Source organism: Cynocephalus volans, chromosome 11, assembly GCF_027409185.1.
Source record: "Cynocephalus volans isolate mCynVol1 chromosome 11, mCynVol1.pri, whole genome shotgun sequence".
NCBI classification, from domain to species: Eukaryota; Metazoa; Chordata; class Mammalia; order Dermoptera; family Cynocephalidae; genus Cynocephalus; species Cynocephalus volans.
The window spans coordinates 118,942,097-118,965,532 of record NC_084470.1 but is presented as its reverse complement, the minus strand read 5'-3'; the positions used below and the strand labels follow the sequence as shown (position 1 = coordinate 118,965,532).

The 23,436-nt window shown below is 46.3% G+C and overlaps 1 protein-coding gene across 1 annotated transcript in view; it reads left to right on the top strand.

Moving 5' to 3' along the window:
- MAPKAPK2 (MAPK activated protein kinase 2) overlaps positions 1–22,691 on the top strand; it is a 44,392-nt gene extending 21,701 nt beyond the window's left edge. The window contains exons 2-10 of the mRNA XM_063114853.1: positions 17,189–17,328; positions 17,516–17,580; positions 17,862–17,941; positions 18,408–18,534; positions 19,114–19,189; positions 19,595–19,719; positions 20,062–20,147; positions 20,264–20,344; positions 20,993–22,691. Coding sequence (XP_062970923.1) covers positions 17,189–17,328; positions 17,516–17,580; positions 17,862–17,941; positions 18,408–18,534; positions 19,114–19,189; positions 19,595–19,719; positions 20,062–20,147; positions 20,264–20,344; positions 20,993–21,136 — 924 coding nt within the window. The 3' untranslated portion in view covers positions 21,137–22,691. The remainder of the gene's footprint in view (positions 1–17,188; positions 17,329–17,515; positions 17,581–17,861; positions 17,942–18,407; positions 18,535–19,113; positions 19,190–19,594; positions 19,720–20,061; positions 20,148–20,263; positions 20,345–20,992) is intronic.
- The last annotated feature ends 745 nt before the right edge of the window (positions 22,692–23,436 follow it).

Here is a 23,436-nt window from a genome sequence, read left to right as displayed (position 1 = left end):
CCCCTGTGCTTTTCTGGGGAATCCACATTATTACTCAGGGACCTGGGTTTTAGCCTTCACTCTATCATCAACCAGCTGTGTAACCTTGACGTCTTCACTTCCACAGAGTGCCTAAGGTGGGGATAATGTTGGCTCCACCCAGATTCTGATTTTAAAGGGGATATGATATGTAGATGCATATAGAATATATAAAAATAAATTTCAAAGGTTATTTCACTTACCTAGGAAGAGACAATCATGCCAAAGAATTGAGAGTTGGGAGAAACGTTAGAGCTCAGGTAGGCAGCATGTCATGGATTGTACAGAGGATACAAGGTGAAAGTGACTTGTCTGTAGGCACTCAGCAAGGTAATCGCAGAACTGGGGCTAGAACTAGGTTGGTTTGCTTTCTGGCATATCCTTCTGTCACTTGGTAAACTCCAGGATTTGAGTCCTTGAGGTAGACAGCCATTGAGAAGATAAACCATACCATAGAAAATCCAACAGTCTTGTATGCAATCAGATTTAAGTTATCGTATCATTGGGGGTTGGTGGGGGGGAGGAGGTAGTAGAGTAGATAATCTTAAAATTTTTAAAATTGGACTTTTCAAAATATCAGTGAATTTATTTTTTCTCCAGTAAATATGTCTCCTTAATTCTCTTGGGCTTTCGTAATGTTCTGTGTCTCGGAAACCTATTGGGGGAAGGGTTGGGGTTGGGGGCGGGGAGGTGCTTCTGCTCACTGATTGAGTGTTTGCTGTGGCAGATGTACAGAATGGGTAATCCACATGCAGACAGCTGAGAGCTGCTTGTACCCCGGCCCTTTCTTTGAGGACACATATATATAACAGCAGACTCCTTGCCTTTTGCCTGTATGAAATCAGTTAGGGCTCACTGAAGCTATAATAGTGTTTCTACATTCTTTGGTTTCTGTCTAGCAAAGTGGTTTCCCCAGATGCTGGGAACAGTAGATTATCAGAGCTGGAAGGCGCATATGGATCCTTTAAATTGATCCCTTTCTTGTGTGCTGATCCCTTCAACCAACACCTGAGAGAGGCAGGGACTTGTCCCTGACCACACAGTCACATAGTGATGGAGCTGGCGCCATAGAACAGGAACTTACCACAGTAAGGGTCTGCGCACCAACCTCATGTGCTCCGTCTTGGCTGAGGTGGCCTGTTCCCAGGTCAGCCTAACCTTTTGCAATTCTGCCCTTGAGAGGTCCCAGTGTTGGCTGAAACTGGCCCTCTGTGCTGTCCTTCCATGACCTCCCAGCCACCTCTTCTTCTGTGATGCTCCCCACCGGCTGTTCCTCTTCCCCACAACTTTTTATTATGAAACATTTCAGATATACAGCAAACTGGAAAGAATTGTACAGTGAACACACATATATTCAACCACCTAGATTCTACCGTTAACTTTTACTATATTTGCTTAATCATGTCCCTTTCCATCTTTCAATCTCTCTATCCATTTACCAGTCCATCTTATTTGGGGGATGCATTTCATAGTAATTTGCAGACATCAGTGCACTTTACCCCCAAACATTTCAGCATACGTAGGCATGATTGGAATTTAATATTTATTCGTTCATTTGTGTTGTGGTGGTAAAATTTATGTAACAGTAAAATGCAGAAATCTTAAGGTATCATTTGATGAGTTTTGATAAATCCTTCCACCTGGACAACCCAAACCTCTGTCAACATACAGAACAAAAAACTTTGTTACCCCAGCGAGTTCTCTTATGGCTCCTTTCCAATACCCTGCACACCTCCCCCTCACAGGTCATCACTGTTCTGATGATTTTTTCAGCGTGGATTAGTTTTGCCTCTTCTGGAACTTCATGTAGATAGGATGATCAGTGGGAGCTCTTCTGAGTGGGGCTCATTTACATGATTCCATTTATCAGTAGTTTTTTTTCCTTTTTATGCTGAATAGTATTCTATTATCTGCTTATCCATTCTCCTCTTGATGGACATTTGGATTGTTTCCAGTTTTTGGCTATGATTAATAAGGCTCCAATGAATGTTCTTACACAGGTCTGTTTGTGGACATAATATTTTCATTTCTCTTGGGTGAGTACCTGGGGGTATGATTGCTGGGTCATAAGAGGTTGTTATTTCTTGTTCATATCCGATTCTCTGCCCTGTCCTCTTATTCTACTCTGCACCCAAGAATGTGAGTATTAGAACATACCTTATTGCTCATCTAGATTTATCTCTACATGAATCCCCTTGAGAGCCCACCTGACTGCCTGTGTGTGAATGTTTCAAGGGATAGGCTACCATCTCACAAGTCTCCTGCTATTGTAGGATAGCTCCTGGTAATTTCTCCCTTGTAATTTTCATAGGATAAGTCTAATTTAGCTCCCTTTCTGTGATAGCCCCATAAAATTTTAGCACTGTTATCACATCCAGTCCCTCAACTGCCTGTTGAAGGTTTCTATTCTGCAGGCTAATCGACCCAGTTTACTGAACGGTTTTTCATGTATCATGGTTCTCAGGTCTTCTACATCCTGGTTATCCTCCTTTGAAAGTTTAATACTCTTTCAAATGTGTTGCCTAGAACTGAGCGCTGGATTCTAGATAGATGTGTTCTATATATGGGTTCTAGATGTGTGAGAAGTACAGAGTGTGGTTGGATCTGGGTCCCTGTTTTGATCTAGGTACTTGAGTTGAAAGTGATGTTAACTTCTTGGCAGCCACGTCATGGCATCAGATCAGATGAGTTAATGTTTGTAAAAATACCACAAATCTAAGTTGGTATTAAGATACTCATTCAGCCTGAGATCATCTAGAGCCTCTGATATTAATAGCATTTATTGCGTACTTTCTTCTTGCCATTATCTCATTTAATCTTTGCCACCACCTGATGAGAGAGGTACTGTTAAAATTAACTTAATAAAAACTCGTTGGTTTAAAACAGGGTTTCTTAGCTGTGGTAGTATTAACCTTTTGGACTAGATAAATTTTTGTTGTAGGGGGTTGTCCCATGCTTTCTAGGAATTAGCAGTGTCTATGGCCTCTACTCACTAGATGGTAGTTTGCAGCCATTTACCCATCATCCCAAGTTGTGACAATCGAAAATGTCTCCAGACATTGCCATATGTCTCCTGGGGGGCAAAATCATCATAGCTTGGGATCTGTTCCCAAGGTGTAGAACCTAGTCACTGAGAAAAAATTTAAATATAGCTCTTCCTAAAGGCTAATCACTGTTAGCTCTTTATATCTTTCCGGATTATGTTCTTTGTATAGACAGTCGTTACTTTTCATGGTTCTAATATGTGTGAATTTCAGTTACCACAGATTAAATAACACCAATCACCCCAACAGCATGGCTCAAATTTCAGTTGCCATGGTATATGAACTCTGAGTAATTGCATGGAGTACAGCTTTGCTGTTAGCTTTTCAGTCCACAGATCACTATGTACATAACAGATGCTCATTATGGTAACTGACCAGTCATGTTCCTTCTTCAAGAGTCTGTTGGTGATTGGTCACTGCCCATCTGTTCAGTTCACACACTGACAGGAATGTGTGTAGTTGTGTCACTTCCTTGTCTCCTAGTGAGAAACTTGTGACGTTTTACAAAAATGGACAATTGATAGAGGGAATTGACCAACAAAAATGAAATTTCAACAAAGAAATGAAAAATGGTAATGCTGGAAGTGAAATTTGAACCAAATGTAAGTGGAATTGTACAAGAAATTGCTAAACCATGGCAATGTTGACACTGCCACCAGTCAGGACTCTGTGTATGCAGCCAGAGGAACTCAGTGAAGGCAGCACATTAACATAAATGAGGAAAGTGGTTTTGATGGGAAGGATGAAGAGATCCCAGAGGAAATGACACTGGGAAAAAACTCCACATTAGAGGCACTCTCAGAGATGTTTCACTGCATTGAAAGCACGAGATGTTTCACTGCATTGAAAGAAACTGATCCGGACTTAAAAGGAGTGTGACAACTTACAAAGGCATAGAAAAGATGCTTGCTCCATATTGAGTGTTACACAACAAGAAGGCAAGCTCTGTTCAAACTACTCTGGGTAAGTTTTTTGACAAAGAAATAAAATACTCATTCTCAGTTTCTCTAATGTTTTAAATTACAGTATACTAAATAATTTTACTTTTACTATTCTTTCATTACCTTATTCATTTATAGTGTGACAGTAAGAGAGTTTTTAATATTTTGGCAAAAAATTTTAAAAGTCATGGAACAATCATAATTTTCTTCATTGAAGATTAAGATTGCTTTGCCTGGTCATTTTTGTGGTTCCACATTATTGCGCAAAGCAAGGGCTACCTTTATTTACAAAAGTGGGTGAATACACACACACATACATGCACAACATTTCTTTTGCTTTTTCAAAACATTTTACAAAAATAGAATGACTATGTATCAAATTGCAACTTGCTTTTTTCATGGAAGATTATCTTTTGAAGAACTTTAGTATATCCTCATTTATCTCATTTTGTTTTATAATTGCATGTTCTGTGGTATAGATGTACCATAATTTACCAATTTTCTGTTAATAGACATTTAGTTTATTTCAGGTTTTTTTTTTTTTCAGTTTGAAATAATGCTGAATGAATATCATTGGCAGATACTGTCATTAGCTCCATTTAATGGACGAGGACAAAGGAGATTTAGAAAGTGAAACAACTGGTTAAAGTCGGACATATACTAAGCGTAGAGCTGGTGTTTGGGGCAGTCTAATTTCAGAGCCCTTGCTTTTAACCATAGTGCTTTACACCTTCTCTTCCCTTTTCTTAGAAGTAGCTTTTAACAACAACAACAAATAATAATAATAATGAAAGAGTTTATTGAGCTAGACACAATTCTAAGTATTGTTATATTATTATCAGCTAAACAACAATCCTATTAATTAGATATTATTATTATCCCTGTATTACAGTGAAGGAAACTGAGGTGTAAGGTTAGAAAACTTGCCGAGGATCCTGTGGCTAGTGAATGGAGGAGCTGCGACCCTGCACCCCAGGCAGCCTGGTTTCAGAGCCTTTGCTCTTGCTCATGTTATGTGCATCTGGATCATGTGCTACTGTAGATGATTTTTTGAGCCCTAACTTATGACTTTTTTTTTTTTTTGGTTAATTTTGACCCATAGCTTCTCCTACTGTAATCTTTTAAAAATCTACCAGCACACTGAATGTCCTTCCAATTTTTCTGTCACTTGCAAGTTTGATAAGCTTGCTGTCTACTGTGTTTTTAACCTACTTGTTGGTAAAATACTAGGCAAAGCCAAGAATGGCATACCTTGGTTTGTCACTGGAGGTGTTCTCTGGGTTTAGTTAACAAGTAGATATTTCTGGAGTACCTCATAAATGCCATGTGCTGGGCTTACTTAGGCTTTGGAATAAAAAATGAATAAGACATTGGTCCAGACTCTAAGAGTCACGATGGTCTACAGTGGGAAGAGGAACAGTCTTGTTTATAACACCAGTGAGTGCTGAAGTTGGAGTTTAACAAGAGTCTTACGGGAACAGAGAGGAAAGGGGGGCTAACTCTGCTGGAAGTGGTCAGAGAGGCTTCACAGAGCAGATGACCCCGCAGTGGTTCTTGAGGGATGCAAGTGCATGGAATCATGAAAAGGCATGGCTTGTCCGAGGCCAGAAGTTGAGTGTAGCTTAAAGTACAGGTGATATGGGTCAAGCCAGCAAAGACTAAGTTAAGGAATTTGGATTTTATCCTGTTAGCCAGTGGAGATGTTTAAGCAAGAAAAAATCCTGCTCAGATTTGCCTTTTGGAAGGTGGCCTCGGGTGTATAGGAACAGAATAAGTCTACCATCTGAAAATCACACAAAGGAAAGCACACGAGAGAAAAGGTGACTATCGACAAGCAAGGGGCAGCAAGATTGGAAAAGGGAAGATGGATTTGGATCTTTCCAGAGACAGAGTTGGATTGGTTCTGTCGGCGAAGGAAGGAGAGAGGCTGAAGATGAGATTGATGTCTGGGAGCCTGGCTAGATGATGATGTCATTGCCCTTTCCTGTGATCTAGGAGCAAATTAGAGGGGGCAGTGAGTTCAGTTTGGTGCCTGTTCAGCAGCTTGCCCTAGATTCATTAAACAGCGCTTTATTATTGGTCATTTATAACAACTGCAAATATTTCTAAATGCTTCGTCATCTCACCCCCTCTTTCTGTGTCATCCCAAAGATCTGGCAGGAGACTTTGTATACCTTGTAGAGGTCAAGGCCCCTTGTGTCTGGCATTCTTTTGGTCTATAATTTAGTATTTCTACTGAAAAGGAAATGAGACTGGTTTGCCATGGCTACTCAGGGAGCCCAGGCTGGGCTGTGATGGTACAGTTCATGTTCTGTTCTAGAGCTTTCCCAGAGACAGACGTTACCCTTTCCCTTTAAACTAACACACAAAAAGCCAAACCAGTTCCTTATAGCTCTTTATTAGCTGTTTTGTTTATGTATGTTCTCTTTTTCCCTCTTGGCTAGAGTGTGAACCGTTGAAACCTCAGGTGCTTAGTCTGGTGCCTGGAGCATAGTGGTGCTGAGAAAGTGCGCGTGCCAGAAAGCAGAGCATTGCCCGGCCCTCTTCCCCATGGCTCCTGAGTGATACCAGCGTGGTGCTGGATCACACCCACAGTTTCTTTCTGCATCCTGAGGTGCCGTGCTCCTAAGATTGTGATCTTTGAACTCAGTCATTGTTAGGTGATTGATTGTAAGTTGGTTCTTGACCCAGCTTGGATTTGAGGTTTCCTTTAAGAGAGTTAGAGAGAGAGAGAGAGAGAGAGAGAGAGAGAGAGTGTGTGTGTGTGTGTGTGTGTGAGTGAGAAAGAGAGAGAGAGAGAGAATGTGTGTGAATGTTTAGCTTGTTCTAGTCCGAAGAGCAGTCTCCTTGTTAGAAAAGATGGAACACTGGAGATGAACATACCCCCATTCTCTGTCATTTTTGTGTGTTGGAGCCTCTGTCCCTGTCGGAGGCTGTCTCTTCCTGGGTTCTTGTAGCTTTACATGCAGCTTTAGGACGCACTCCTGGGAGTTCTTGCATTTTCACAGGCTCTGCTCATTCTGTTTTGTGAGCCCACGCCATTCTCTTTGGGTCTGTCTGGCTGCTGGGCAGTTACTCATATCTTTGGACACATCCTTTAATATCTGAGCTCATCAGTCCTCCCTGTGCCGTGGCCCTGCATTTGTGGCTGCCCCCTCCTGATTTCTTCTTCGATTATTGTGTTTTTATTTTTTTTTTTTATTAATTTTTTTTTTAATTTTTAATTTTTAAAAAGATTTTTATTGAATCAAAATTGATGATACATATTTTGGGGGTTCAACATTGAGATATGTTGATCAAATCAATATTACTAGCATATATATTGTTACAAATCGTAATTATTCTTTATGCCCCTTGACCATTCCTTCCCCATCCCCCTGATTATTGTGTTTTTAGGTGGTCAGGGTTCATGGTTAGAGACTTGGGTTGTACATTTCAAAATGCATTCCCTTTGGGGATCTCTGCCCACGCCACTCCTTTGTCTCTATATCTAAACATTGATTTTCTTGAAGTCTACGCTAAACAATTGTGTTTGTCCCAGTCTTTTGGGGTTTTTTTGTTTTGCTTTTTTTCTTCCCTCCTTTGAACTCTAAATTGACAAGGTTACTTCCTCCCAATGTAAGTTATTATTGTTTTTGCTAAGGTTTTTTTTTTAAAGACATAATTTATTAGATTTCCCTTCCTGGTCAGAATTCAGGGTAACAGTTTCTGTGTATCTTAGCTGTGTGAGAGGTGATACCTTTAGTAAGCTGAGACAAGAATTTGTCAGGTGCCCTGCTCTTAGCAGAAAATGATTTACCCTCTCTCACAGATGTCCTCGTGATCGTGTTAGGTGACTTGAGCTCTGTCTTGTGTCTGGGCTATTTTTGCTAACTGCATGGGAAAGAGTGGTTCATATCTTCTCTGACCGTGTATTCTCCCATATGTGACCACAATAATTATTTATCTTTTGGTTCTTTTTCCTTGTGTGTGTGTGTGTGTGTGTGTGTGTACTGCCCTCTTCCATTTTCTCTCTCAACTCTCCTCCACTTCCATTTAGATCTGTTGATGAGGTATACATGCCATGAATCTCATACCACTAAATTGGGGTGATGAAGATGAGATTGCATTTGTCACTTTGAATTACAATTTTAAATTTGCTTTGGCAGTTGTACAGGGTCAATTTGATAGAGGCTGCTTAGGCCAGAAGCAGTATTCCTAACCTCCTTCCATCTTAACTTCTCTTGATAATTTGTCCATCCCATTTTTTTAAGTTATACCTAGGTACTACAAAGAACATGATAGTTTTATTCCTGCCACTTGGATTTTAGCTTAATGCCACCTCGGAGAGTTTAGTGTTTCCTTCCTACATTCATCTTCTTGTCTCCTAGGGAAAGATAACTTGTATCTTGTTAGTAAAGCTGTTCTGATACACAGTCTGCGCATTTAGTCAGTGAGTGTTTATTGCAGCTCTTCTGTACCAGGCTCTGCGGTGGGCCTGAGGGATGCAGACACACAGGGCAGGCCTGTGAGCAGAGCAGGATGGGAGACAGACAGGTTAACGGCCAACTAGTATTAGCAGCTCAGGGTTTGTTAAAACCTCCTTTGTAGTGGGGAAAAAAAAAAGCCTGGAGGTTAGAGTCTGAATTGGGTCTGAATCTTGGCTTTATCATTTACTGACCATGTGGCCTTGGGCAAGTTACTACATGGAGCCCTGGTTGCCACACCTGCACTGCACGGTGGAGTCAGCAATTGACTCTATTCTATAGGGCTCTTAGGAGGCTTACATGTAGCTATATTTTTAGTATATAAAGTGCACCTGGCATACGATCAGTGCAGTATAAATGAAGTTCCTCTTTCTCTTTCAAAGTAATAATCATGTGCTGGAAGAAACAGAAATATCTGAGTCCCCCCAGTCCTTCAGTTTCCTAGCCAAGGCTCCTGAGTGGTTGGCATCCTGCTGTGTGCAGTGTGCATTTCTGTGTAAGTCAGAAGTGGTTAGCAGTGGTGGTGTGACGCTTTGGCCCACTCGTTATCAACTTTCAGTTCCATCCTCTAGGAAGATGCCAGGCCTTTACATCAACTGTGTTACCCTCCTAGTAAGAGTTACACCAGGCCTCTCTTCCCCACTGTGGCCAGTATGAGATCCCTCATCCTCTCCCACCTCCCTTTCTCTGGGGAGGGTTGGCTTGCCTTTGGGGCCCTTATAACTGTGTCATGCCTTAGGCCGGGTCTTCAAATTTGAGACCTGAGGCATACTGCACATAAGGATCCAAACCCTTTGATTTAATTCTTAAAAAAATAAAATAAAATTGTCTAGATGGTAAAGATTCAAACTGTGCATAAAGGTATAAAATGAAAGGGGGGGGGGAAGAAAAATATACATATCTCTCTAGTACCTACGTAGTACTAGTTGTCAGCACTGTTAACTTTTTTTTTTTTTTTGGGTAAACTTTAGGCATCCACAAATCCATATATCATCTCCCCTCTGTCTTAAAAAACAAAACAACACAACAACAAAACCACACAAATGGGATTTTACTATACGTTCTGTCCAGTACTTTCCTTTTTTACTTTTGGAATTTTAAAAAATACACAAAAGAAAATGTCGCTCATATTACTACCATTTATAATTTACCACTTATTAACTTTTTGGTGTATTTGCTTCTTGTCTTTAAGATACTTTAAAAGTTACTTATAATGTGAGTGCGGTTCCGTTAAAAAACTAGAACGTTGAAGATAAAGCCGAGGTATGGTCTTACTCCTTATCTGCTTTCACATTTGTAATGCCCAGTCCTCCCCAGGGCGGTGGATGAGGAGCTGCTGCAGTCTTTACACGTCTGCACTGTATTCTGTCGTGTGGATTTGCTGTCATTTGTCTGACCAGCTCCTTGTTAGTGGACATATAGATCGTTACCACTTTTTGCCATTAAAATGCTTTATGAATGTAATTTGTAGGAAGGTTTCCTAGCTGAGTAGTTACTGGGTCCAAGGTTTCAACTTTTACAAGTTTGATAGATACAGCTAAATTCCTCCAAAAATATACTGGTTTATATCCCTACCAAGTAAGTGCATTGACAAAGTACCTTTTCTCCCCAAATCTTTACATAAACCCAAGGAGTTTTGTTTTGGTCAAATATTAAAAAAATGTTACCAGTCTGGTGAAATGATCGTCACTGTTTTTATGAACATTTCTCTTCTAACGAGTTGCACTGAGCATCTCTCATTGGGCCATCTGTGTTTCTTTGAACTGTCCGTTCTTGTCCTTTGGCCATTTTTATATATTGGGTTGTTAATCTTTGGCAGTTGATTTGCCACAGTTAAGTCAGCCTTTTATCTATCATGTGGGCACATACTTAAGCCTCTTGCCTTTTTGTTGAACCTGTCTTTCGTGACTGGCCCTGCTGTGGTTCTGGAGAATGAGGGAGGACAACAGGGATGGTCGGGCCCTATCTTCTGGGCGGTGTGGTTGTTTTAAGGCTTTTGGTTCTGGGATTCCCCATTGTGAGTTTTAGCTTTGTTTTTGGTGGGGATTTTTTTCCATTTACACTTATGAAAGTCAATAACAAATAGAAAATTGCTTCTACCTCCTGATCAAATGTTTGGGAATGCGTGCGCCAGCAGGAAGGGCCCAGTGCAGTGCTTGTGTGAATCTTTGATAAGGCTTTTAAAAGCTGTTATTAGATTTATGTTTAGATCACATTTCCAGGGGAAGGCCAGGGACCATCATTCACTCCTCACTGAGCTTTGCAGAGGTTCTGGAAGGGGGACATGCTCTTTTCTCCCCCATAGATATAGAGGAAAGTCAGTAGTCCCACCAAGACTTACTGTCTGCTATTTCTTATGTTCCTGAGCTTGGCTAGATGAGTGTGTCTCTCTCTCTGGCTTGTAAGCAGCTCTCTGTACTTTTGGGAGATGAGAGAGATCCTCCCTCACCACTACTGCTCCTTTTGTGGCAGCATCCTGTTTCTTTCTTTGCAGCACAAATCATAATATGTACTTACAATTTTTTTTCTGAATTTGTTTGTTGTGTACCTCCTGCAGTAAGTATAAAATAAGTTCCATGGGGGAGTACAGGCCTTGTTTGTCACATTCTCCAATACATCCTCAGCACCCCCTAAAGCAGTATGTGGCACTCAATGGGACTCAGAGTTTTTGCTGAGTGATGGCATTCTGTGAGGGTGAGGTCAAGTGCTGTGTGCCTCCTTCATCTGCCCCTCTCACTGGCTCCAGATCCAGGGATGGGGGCTCTAGAAGAACCTGGCAGAAATAATGAATGATGTAAGGACAGGTGTCCTGTCCTGCAGTTGTGCAACTTCCTTAGGGCTATGGGAGGCTCAGTTCCCCAGGTTGCAGGCTGAAAGGAGAGGTCCAGAGATCTTTGAGCTAGACATGGATGCTCTATTCTAGCTGGGGAGGTCTGATCTGGTAGCCAGGTCAGGGCCCAGAAGTGCTGGAGCAGGACAAAGAGGGATTGAACAGGTTGCACCATAGTTGTTCTAAGAGAAAGGGGTGGGGGCAAGTGCCCCAGGCAGCAGCCTGTGCCTACGGGTGTGAGCTGCTTTCCTGTTCAAGGGCAGCCTGTCATCTGCTAACCTGGGGCAGCTGAGCTGCCTGGGAGCCTCAGAGACACTGCTCCCTGGCCATAGGGCCTGGGGTGTGGACGGTGCTCTCCGATTAAAATTTGGAGAGCTAAGCTTCTTTGTCTCTTTAAGAAGTAGCATATGCTAATTGTAAACTAACTAGAAAGTAAAGATATAATAAAAGAAATTAAATCTCTTGGGATTTTATCTTTCAGAGGTAATTACTGTTAACACTTTACTGAGTATTAATGCCCTTACTGTTTTATATATGTGTGTGTATGTGTGCAGATACAGATAGATATAGTTATATACAGATATACTGTGGAGTGGTGGGAAGGGGGCTTTAGGAGCAGCAAGAGCAGGGTTCAAATTCCAGCCCTGCCACGTACAACTGGCTGGAAGGCCTCAAATTAATCCCTCAGTAATGAGTTTCTCATTTATAAAATAGGATGTTCCTTCCAGGGGTGGGCATGAGGTGGATGAGATAACCCACTGGAAGTACTTAGCAGCCACTTAACACAGAGTGCTCCCAGGGCCCCCATCCCTCTGTCCTCGGTTTCCTCCCAAGTTCTCTTCTTTTCACCTCATAAAGCATGCAGGCCAGCCGTCCTCTTTGTGGTATAGAAGAAGGCATCCGTGGTCCAGGGAGAGGAGCGGGTGGCTCTGGCCCACAGGCTTGGTGGTTCAGTGCACAACACACAGCGCTTTTGTTCTGACCCCCTTCTGGGAGTGCAGAGGCAGTCTTATTCAACAACACTCACATCCACAACTCATCATCGACAACACTTGCGGTTCCTGAATCAGACTTTTGCATCACCGAATCAGAATCAGCCTCAGGAAGGGGTGTCTTCCTTCTCTCATTACATGTGCACCTCCCGCCCCCCGCTGTCCAGTTTAGGTGATGTAGGGAGGGAGAGCTTGGGGCTGGGATGCCAAAGCCCTCCTCCCTCCCAGTGTCCTGGGTCTCCCCTCCGCCCACTGCCTAGAGCTGTTAATAATACCTTAAGTGAAATGGGCGTGGTCAGGATCCCAGCTGCCCACCTGGGGGACTCTAACACATGGGAGTAGGGAGCAGAATAATAATAGCAAACACTAATGCGCTCATGCATAATGTACATGTATTAACTCATTTAACATGGTGACCCCATGAGGTAGGGACTATTATTATCTTATTTAACAGATAAGGAAACTGAGCCTCACAGGGGATAAAAACTTTCCCAAGCTAGTGAGGAGTGGGCCTTGTGAAGGGGGTCTGCATCCCTTGGGGCCCGGGGCTTGTCTTCTTATCTGCCTTGCTGGTGAGTAGTGCCTCAGGCCTCGGGCTCCCGATTGTCTTTCCCTTTCGCTGGCTTGGCTAGGCTTAGAATGCGGCCTACCTCCAAGTCTTTTCTTGTGGCCCAGTGATGGAAGATCTCATGTGGGGGAGAACAGGGGACCGGGCACAACCTGAATTGGGGGTCCTGTCCCTTTTCCCTCCAGGTTCTGATAGAGACAGAGGCGTGGACCTGTATTTGGGCAGCTGCCACATCTCCCTCACTGCCACCGTCCTAGAGGCTCCTCCTCGGGCTCTGTGGCCTGGTCTCTGGCCTCAGCCACACTTGGCAGAGGGCCTTGCCTGTTGCATTGCCGTGGAGCACACGCAACGATTAACCTTTTCTACAGTGCGGGAGAGTTTCACACACAAACTACGTGGGCCCGAGGCAAGTCACAGTATTGGTCCAGGTTTAGCATGGGCTTGAAATATTTCACAATCCCTTGCAGGCATTCCTTGACTAAGGGCCTGTGACTTTTTAGTGGGAAGACCCTCTTTCTTTCAGTCTCTGGCCCTCAGAACTATGGTCCTGAGCCCTTTGGCCTCCGTTGTCCTTGTGCATGCCAGAGGAGTAGGAGCCAAGCTTTTCCCATGTGACTCTCTTGGCTTCTGGTTGAAACTGCTGCCTGTACCTTGCTCTTCCATTGGCCCCAGGCACTGCCCTAGGAATCCTGCCTTCTTTCGCTCTCTCTTCTCTCTCTGGCTTGGCACTCAAGCTACCTCTCCCACTGTTCTTTACTTAGCCCTGTACTCCAGATTAGCACATTCTTGATTTCCTCTCTCCACACTTGTCTACAAAGCCTCTTTGCTCTTCACGCTCTGCCCTGTGACGTCAGGCAGCCTGCCTGACCAATTTGAAGGTCTTGCTTTCATTGTCTGGGTGGATTTTCATATCTAGTCAAGGATTTCTGATAAACATGTGCCTGCATGGATGTCAATTAACAGTCTTCATGGCAAATTCTCATAATATTTGTCTAAGAATTTTAAAATACTACTATTTCCAATTTATTTCAGCACAGAGAAGACCTGTTTGCAGCTCACCCTCACTCACAGTCACTTTGGGAGAGGTGACCGTTGTGGGACAGAGTTTAGATACATTATGGGAAAAAACAAGAGGATGAGGGACGTTGGCTCAGAAATACATTTTTCCTAACGTAGGAAAAAGTTCAAAAATACATTAAACAGTGGGTCGGAGAAGGAAGAGGGGAGGGATTAAGCAGAAATCAAATTAGATCTTGCCCTTTAGAAACTCAGGTTGGGGAGATAATGCCTAAATATGCAAAATGGTAAATTTTTTGAAAGTAAAAAGTACCCTAATAGAGTTTCTGAAGAACCTTCAAGGGTATGATTTCACAAAATCAAATCCAGTTTTATAGATGATGAAACCCTTTTCTGAAAGGTAGACTGGCTTGCCTAACAGTCTAGGAAGTGAGGACTGAGATTCAAAATGTGTGTGATTCCAAAGCCCAGGTTCATTATACTACGTCAATCTATCTCCTCTAACAGGAGAAGAATTTGCACAAGTCTGGAAGTGTCATCTGAACCCAGGCTTTCTGACTGCAAATCCTCTTTTACCCAGTGTCCAAGGCAGAAAGAGCAAAATGTGCGTGAGTGCTTTCAGTTCAGGGGGTGCAGAGGGATGTGCACTTGGGTTTTGGCCTTGGTGCATGTTCACTTAGCACAGCTCTGGTTGATTAGACTAGGGAGCTGATGCCCAGGCAGTGGTCACCAGGCCAAAGATGGGAACCTAGCCTACAACCTTGCTGGTGACTTGTATTGGTTACAACAGCATGCTCTAGTCTCAATTCAGTGGTGAGGAGCTTGTCAGGTGTCGTTGCCCGTATCTTATAGATGGCGAACAGGCTCAGAAAGGTAATGACTTCTCTAAGGCTATGCAAGCAGAAATTGACAGATTCCACACTGGGACCCTAATCTCTCCTGATTGTAAATCCATGACCATGTACTTGCCTCTGAGTAAATTTGACAACTTTGATGCTTCCTCCTTGAGCCTCAATTCCTGTGTGCCTGTAGGGGGCGACAGAGGTCCTTCCTGCTTGACTGCTTTGCAAACTCGCTCTTGAGCCTTTTGAAGTTAGCACTGTTACAGCATATTAGCTCACTGGATAATAAGCATTTTCTGTGCCTCTGTCCCCTCTTATCTCACCCACCCCTCCAACCTGAGCTTTTTCAAGTCAGGACGCCTCTGTTTCGTCTTGACATTCGGCATGATGTGTGGCTCCAGGGTAGGAGCTCAGTAAATGCTTGTTGAATTGATTTTTTTTTTCAGTTATATACAACTTAATAATAGTTCAGTTGCAAAATAAACGTTATTGTAGGTGAGACCATGAAATTTCCTAACACTTGATTTTAATGCATTGCAATATTTTTCTAAAACAATTGTGAGGAACCAATACTTATAGTGAGGGAGTACTTCTCAAAAATCTAGCATCAGGTATATTTATAGGTGTGTGTATATATATATATAGAACCCAAGATTATACAAACTAGGATACAGAGGTTGAATATCTTTACAAATGAAATTGTCCATTGCCTTCTCCTGCTCCTCTTAGAGCTTGGGAAAGTAAACTTTTTCTTGGTCCATCCAAATGAGTGAAGGTGAAAGTGGCATAACCCAGGACCTGTGCAGTGTCCTCAGATGGCCACAAGGTGGCAGTGTGACCCCATGGGGACTTTGCCTCTTGCACCTATTGGCTCCAGCACACTCAGTGGAACATACTGAGCCATCTAGTTGAGTCCTTCTGGACAGCTGTTTGGGGAATTGCCTCTGCAGAGCGAGTCTGAGAAGTCTTGGCCTCCAAACTTTTCCAAAAGCTAGGTGGTGTGGTGAGAACGCTTGGGTTTTGGAGTCTACCAGGCCTGGATTTCGACACTGGCTCTGCCTTTCCCTAGAAACTGAGCCTTGGGCATGCTACTTCTCTGAGCCTCAGTTTCCTCATCCTGTAAAATGACAATTGTTGTACAATTAGAAAGGCTCAGCATATTATGGGCTGTATCATAAATGCGTGTTAGTTTTATTGTTGAAAATTCCTGTGTTTGCTTTTTACTGCCCTTTGTAATCTGGCTCCATCTTGACCATCTGATCTTACTTGCCAAGTTTCATGCACTTTCCAGGAGGTCTCTTAGCCCTCTCTGCCGCATCCCCTGCCCACTCCCAACTCCACTGCATCTCAGTCAGTCAGTGCCTGATTCTTGCTATTTCTCCTGCCTAGATTCCTTTCCTCTGCCTGTCCATTTCCTTCCCAGCCTGTCTCCCTGACACCCCAGCCCTCTAAATGCCCAAAGTAGTTGGAGTGCATAGGGCTGATCTTGACTTCCTGTGAAGATGGTAACTCTGTAAGGGTTCTTGTCTTAATTATTTTGTTATCTATGCCCTGAACTTAGTCACTGTAATAAAAATGACAGCTATTATTATTGAGCACATCTCAGGCACTCTGCTAGGTGCTTTGTAGAAATATTTAATCCTCACAATAAATCTGTGACACGGAAGCTCCCATTTTACAAAATTCTTCTTGGCCAGTTGGGTCTTTGACTTGTTCCCAACCTAGTCACTAGCAAAGGGACTGGAATTAACAAGACTAGCTTGGACTAGTCAAGATTCAGCCCCTGAGACTGGTGAGGGGCCAGCGTCCTTAAACACCCCTGGCCACCTGGTCCAGGGAGGAAGAGGAGGGGGGCATAAAACAAGGCTCAGTGAGTTTAGGGACTTGCTTAAAGCTGCAAATCTAGTAAGAACTGGGATTCATACCAACATCTGGCTGACTCCCGAGGCTATCTGTTGGTTGAATGAAGTAAACCACAGAGGTGAAAGAACATTGCTCTGGATTTGCTGTGCTGGGTTTGAGTGATCTTGGAGGCACCTTTCTTCTGCTGGTTCTGGAATCTCCGCTCTCTCTAGGCCTCCTTCCATTTTTGTGTTGGTAATTCTCGGTCTTTCTCCCTGTATCTCCTCTACCCCCTGTCTTCCAATACCTGACTGCTGCCTACCTTTTAGAATAGACTTCATGCCCTCAGCTGGAGAAAGGTCCTGTTGGACTGAATGGCCCAAGGGCTGATCTCAGTAGCTGTCAAGGTCCCAAGAAGTGTCATATTGAGATTTCATTTAGAGCAGATAAGGGAGCTGTGAAGGCCTCACAGGCTCCAGGAGAAGCAGAAGTCAAGTAAAATGCTGAGGGGACAGTAGGGGGCCAGCGGGAACAGGGAGTTGATGATGCATCAGTGGGGATGTCAGGGCACATGGGTCAGGGCTGCCTGTCCCCTGTGAGGCAGTGCAGTTCCTCTGTGTGCTTGCAGATGCTGCAGGACTGCCCCAAGGCCCGCAGGGAGGTGGAGCTGCACTGGCGGGCCTCCCAGTGCCCGCACATCGTGCGCATCGTGGATGTCTATGAGAACCTGTACGCGGGGAGGAAGTGCCTGCTGATCGTCATGGAGTGGTAAGCGCCTGCTGTCTGTTCCTGGCCCAGCCCACCCCACACCCCGGTCTGGTGCCTCACCCTCTGAAGACAGCCCAGGCATGGACTCTGAAGCCTGACATGGAAATGCTTGCTTTCTTTTGGGGGGCCCATGGAGAGTGGTCGTGGGATGTCACGTGCGCCAGATCTCATTGTGCCTTTGTTGCAGTTTGGATGGTGGCGAACTCTTTAGTCGAATCCAGGACCGAGGAGACCAAGCGTTCACAGAAAGAGGTAGGAAGGGTCTTTGAGGGGGTCAGGCCCAGGCAGGGCAGGGCAGTGGGGATCTGAAGGGGGCTCTCAGGGAAAGACACCGAGGCTGCTGCCCCCTTCAGCTCCAGCCAGGGGTCTCATGCTCAGCTGACCATGGCAGCCCCTGGCTTCTTTGTTTCTGGGGTGAGGTGGTGCGTGTGGGAGCCTCAGGCTGCAGGGGTAGGGCAGGATTGGTTCATTGGGTATTCAAACCTAATGACAGGTCTTTTCTTTCCCACTCCCACCTTCTCTCCTCTCCACAGAAGCATCAGAAATCATGAAGAGCATTGGCGAGGCCATCCAGTATTTGCACTCGATCAACATTGCTCATCGGGATGTCAAGGTGCCGGCTCTTTATATCCCTGCAGGGCTTGGGTGCTACAGAGGCTGTGGGGTGGGGTGACCTGCACCCTTGCTGCCTGGTTCTGCAAGCAGAAGGGGCAGCATGCCATTCTGTGCCCTGTAGGGCCCTAGTCTCTCTGCCCACGGGCAAACCTACAAACCCAGGAGTGAAACCCTCTCTGGCCCTGCTCAGCATTGTGGTCAGACCTTACAGTCACACCCTTGGTTTTTCTGTCCCTGTGGTGTCTACCGCTGATTCTGAGTGCTTGTCTCATCTCCAAGCATCCCATAAACTCTGTGAAGGCAGAGCCCTGAGCGTGTAGAGCGATGTCCTCAGTTTGCAGCTCAGAGGACTGACAAGTGCTTGTTGAATGAATGAGAGAAGGGAAGAAACCTCACCCTTTTGGTTTCTGGTAGCCCCTCATGGGTTCGGCAGGGTTGTTGTTCACCTCTCTCTCTTTCTGCAGCCTGAGAATCTCTTATACACCTCTAAAAGGCCCAACGCCATTCTGAAACTCACTGATTTTGGCTTTGCCAAGGAAACTACCAGCCACAATTCCTTGACCACTCCTTGCTACACACCATACTACGTGGGTAAGTACAGAGGAGACGCAGGAATCTGCTCTTTTCCCAGAGCTTTTCTCAGACCTTCCTCTTGCAAGTCCTAGGAGAGCCGTGTCCTTGTGGCACTTTCTGGCACTCATTCTAATGGAAGCTCATGAGAAGTGGGGCTTGTCAGAGTTAAGCTGGGATCGAGGAATTGTGGGAACTTTCTGCTTGAGATTATGGGCAGGAGTTTGTGTACTTGTGCGCTCTGGAGTCTGGGACCCAGGTTTGGTTCTGGAGCCTCGGCTGACTGACACAGCATAAGCTCTCAAAGCATATTTGTTAAATTAAATGGACAGCATGGGTCTGAAAGTTTCAAAGTCTCTTGCAGTTCAGGAATTTCTTCATCTTAAGATTCTAGCTCCAGGGTCCTCTTAGAGGAGGGTCTTCTGTTCTCCCTCTTCCAGCCCTGGGGCTGGGTTATGGCTGCTCCTCCTCCAGCCCCCATCTGCCTGTCCTATTATGCCGGGCTGAAAGGTTGGGATGGGGAGCATCGTCCACAGAGAAAAGGGTGGATCCCAGTTGTTCTGAGGGCCAGGCCCACCTATATTGACCTTTGGTTTGCAGCTCCAGAAGTGTTGGGACCAGAGAAGTATGACAAATCCTGTGACATGTGGTCCTTGGGTGTCATCATGTATATCCTGTGAGTGTGCTGGGGAAGGGGCCAGGGCAGGCTGTGCTGGGATGGGACAAGGGAGGCTGTTCCTCTCCGGGACAAGAGGGAGAGGCAAATGTTAGCATTCCCCTTTTGGGTGGGGGATTCCCTGGGAAGTCCCTGCATGCCCCCTTCTCTCAATGCCTATTGGATTCTGACAGCTAAGTGCTGGGTATAAATGAGCTAATGGGCCAGAAAATGTGTGGTTTAGCTACTTGGCATGTTGAATTCCTGGACTGTCTCCTAGACTTTGCATATTGTGCCTGTATCAACGAACCCCTATTTCTCTGTGACCTTTACAAGGATAGGAACCTATTTCTCTCCCTATCCCTGGTACAGGGCCCCTAAATAACATCTGCTCTGTCTCCTACTTCCTTCCTCCTCTTGCTGCAGGCTGTGTGGGTATCCCCCCTTCTATTCCAATCATGGCCTTGCCATCTCTCCGGGCATGAAGACTCGTATCCGAATGGGCCAGTATGAATTTCCCAACCCAGAATGGTCAGAAGTATCAGAGGAAGGTAGGAACCCAGCCTTTCGGGACAAGGAGAAGTGCCCGTGCGTGTGTCTGTGCGTGTGCATGCATGTGGGTGGTATAACATGGGATATCTAGGGGTCTGCACCTGTGCCCACACCTGCTGGGTGTGTCCGGCCTATGTGAAGGGCCTGAGGTGGGGCCAGGGCTGTGGGGCTGTGTACGGTTTATCAAGTGGCATAGCCATAGTGGTCTTTGGGGCCCGTTCTTGAGCTATCTGCCTCCATGCAACCCCCCTCAAGCCTGGTTCACCCTGAAAACTGTGGGAAGGAGCGGGACAGGGAGCATGGCCCTTGAGCTGCGCCTGTCTCTTGCCCCACACCCACAGTGAAGATGCTCATCCGGAACCTGCTGAAAACAGAGCCCACTCAGAGGATGACCATCACGGAGTTTATGAACCACCCTTGGATCATGGTGAGCCTGGCAGGCGGCGGAGGCCTGGGTTCAAGGGGACTGTCACTCAGGACGGGGTCTTAGCTGGGACTCTGCCTGCCCCAGGCTTTTACTCAGACCCTATTCTTTCCCCTCAGCAATCAACGAAGGTCCCTCAGACCCCACTGCACACCAGCCGGGTCCTGAAGGAGGACAAGGAACGGTGGGAGGATGTCAAGGTGAGGGACACCACTGGGAGAGGGGCTGGGGGAGGCAGCTCGCAGAGCACCCCGGTGTGAATGGGAGAGCTGGTCCTGCATGCTCGCACCCCAGGGCTGTCTCTGTGACAACGGGAGCAGCGACTCTGAGCCGCTTCCCTAACCAGGTTGTGGGCAGAGGAGTCCGTGTTCCTGTCCAAACTGCTGTGGCTGTTTCCTACAAGCCTTCTGCTCCCTGGGTCTCTAACAGGACCTTAAAGGGCATCTGGTCGATGTCCTCATTTTGCAGATGAGGAAACAGAGGCCCAGAGAGGTGGAGTGACCTGTTTAAGGTCATGCAGCTGGTGACTGGCTGGGGCAGGCCAGCTCGGGTCTCCTGACTCCTGGTCCTGTGCAGGGTCATGGGAGGGCTCCCAGGAGAGTGGCAGCAGCACGGTGGCCAGGCACTCTGGGGACTCAGGGCTGGGGGAGGCTGTCGTCAGCAGTGTGGCCTCACTGATGGGCCTGTGTCCTCTGCTCTCCCCCGCTGCCCTCATCCTGCTCTGTCCCCACATCTTGTTTCCTGTCTCTCACATCTCTCTTCTGCTCTCCCTTCCCCTTGTCCCTTGGCTTTCTTTTGTGCCCTTCCTGGTGCAATCCCCACCTGCATCCCCCTGCCCTTGCCCCCAGGAGGAGATGACCAGTGCCTTGGCCACAATGCGCGTTGACTACGAGCAGATCAAGATAAAAAAGATTGAGGACGCATCCAACCCTCTGCTCCTGAAGAGGCGGAAGAAAGCTCGAGCCCTAGAGGCTGCGGCCCTTGCTCACTGAGCCCCTGGGTGCCTCCTACCCCACTGGAGGACAAGCAATAACTCTCTACATGGATATATTTTTAAATGGAGAGACACAGAACTATCCACTTCCATCTCCTCTCCTCCTCAGCTGCATGGAGCCCAGCACCGCAACAGGGGCTGATGAATCCTGCCTTTGGTTCTGGCCACCCCAGAGAGGGCGAGGCTGGGAGAGAAGGGAGCAGGGTGCTCTTGAACCTGTGCTCGTTTTGCAATTTTATCAGTAATTCGACTTAGAATTTTTATGGAATCTCTTTTATTGTCCTTTGCCCCACCCCTCCTCCCTTCCACCCAGCCCCTTTCTCTCTGCAAAGGATACTGCAAAAGTTTGGGGCTTGTTAAAGGGTATGTGTGGAAACTGTTATAGGGAGCATCCCTGTGTTGTCCCATCCGCCCTCGGTATTTCCCTACCACGGCCTGCGGTCCCCCTGGCTCAGGCATTCTGGGAGATCCAGGCTACCCTTGGGGGGGGGGGTGCCACCCACCTCCTCCCCTGGAGCCCTCAGGCATTACCAGCGTGCCGAACAGACAGGAGTGTGTGTGTGTGTGTGTGTGGGTGTGTGTGTGTGTGTGTGTGTGTGCGTGTGTGCCCAGATCTGTGCCTGGGACTGTGCATTTGAGGGGCCAGGGGCAGGCAGGGCTGCAGAGGGAGGCCCTGCTGTGGCTCAAGAACTTTCTCCCTCTTTGGGCCTGCCTTGCCCGTACTGAGCCTGCCAAAGTGCCTGGGAAACCTGTCCAGACTCTCACCGGGCCCTCTGTGGCCTGTCTCTCAGCTGGGTTCCGGGAGACAGAGAGGAGTGACTTGGACCCTGGCACAGCAATCAGGAAGACTGGACCCCCACCCCCAGGACCCCCTTCTCCCCATTTAGTGCTGGTCCTAGGTCCTCTGAGGCACTGGTCTCTCTACTTCCCTGTGTTGCCGTTATTAACCTATTCTTGTTTATTTTTCTTGAATTTTTGGCCATTTCTCAGTGGGCCACCTCTCAGCTCATGTGGATGAGCCTGGGCAGTGTATATTGACAAAGCTTTTGGATTTCGTGTGTCTCTCTTAGGCTCTGGGGACAGCTAGCTATTCCTTGGGGGAAAAGGCAGGACCACTTCTGTGGTCTTCCCTTAAATTCCCATTTTGTGGCCTAGTGGGTAGGGGCAGTCTTCGCACCAAAGATGTCCCGACTCTGCCCCCTTGCCCGTCGGCCACTTTACCATCACCCCAAACAACTCAGCTTCATGTGTCCAGGCCAGTGACGGGAGGGGCCCTCCCCCAGTATTCATGAGGGGCAGCCTGGGGAGAGGTTCTCTGGACACGGTCCCATATTCCCCCTTCCTGTTGGGGGAGGGGGCAGCAGTGACACTTCAGCTTTCATCTCTCTCCGGGCAGGTGGGGAGGGGCACCCAGCCTTCTCTGGGGGTGGGGGAGGGCGCAGGTGCCTGCAGCACCTCCCTCCTCTGTGATGGCATGTCCAGCACTCAGATTGTTGTAAACTGTTGTTTTGTATGAGCGAAATTGTCTTTACTAAACAGATTTAATAGTTGAATGTTTTTCTTTCTCTTCCTTCCTGGGGCTCAGGCCCTCAAACCCCCACCTATGCTGAGGCTTTGTGTGTTGGGAGGAGGAGATCCAACCTGTCTGGTGTAGGGACAGCGAACTCTGCCCTCCTTTATAGCAGGGTGGGGGAGGCACAAGTACTGGGGAGCCCGTCCTCTTTTGCCAAGTACCGAATCAGGAGCCAAGCTACTTTTCATCATGTCATTCTTTGACCTACATAGCCACTACTAGGCACTGGTAGGGGGTCTGGGGAGGAGAGGGTGGTAGTGAATTCGGCTAAAATCCTGGAAGAGACCAGAGGAGCCGGTTGGTGTAGTACCTGAAAATTCCAGGAGGGGGCGAAGGGAGTCAGTAGAAACCAAAGTCCTCTGCCTCAGACTGAAAGAGACCTCAGGGTGTGTGTGACCCATTCTCCATGCACAGATGAAAAGACTGAGGCTCAGAGATGGGGTTTTTGAGATCACAGGATGAATTGATTTGTGGTAAAGCTTAAAGTAGAAACTGGTCTAGCAACCCCATTGCTTTGCCTCCCGGTCAAGTGGAGAATAGCATGTCCTAGACCATTTCTCCTACATTTTCCTATGAGATCCTAAGAACTGTCAAGGGAGGAAGGCAAGACAGGGTGGTGATTTATTCCTGTTTAATGAGTGGGGAAACCAACCAAGGGAGTGCAGTAATGTGCTGGAGGTTTGGATTAGTAATGTGCTAATTGGTTTGGGTTGGAACTCGGGCCT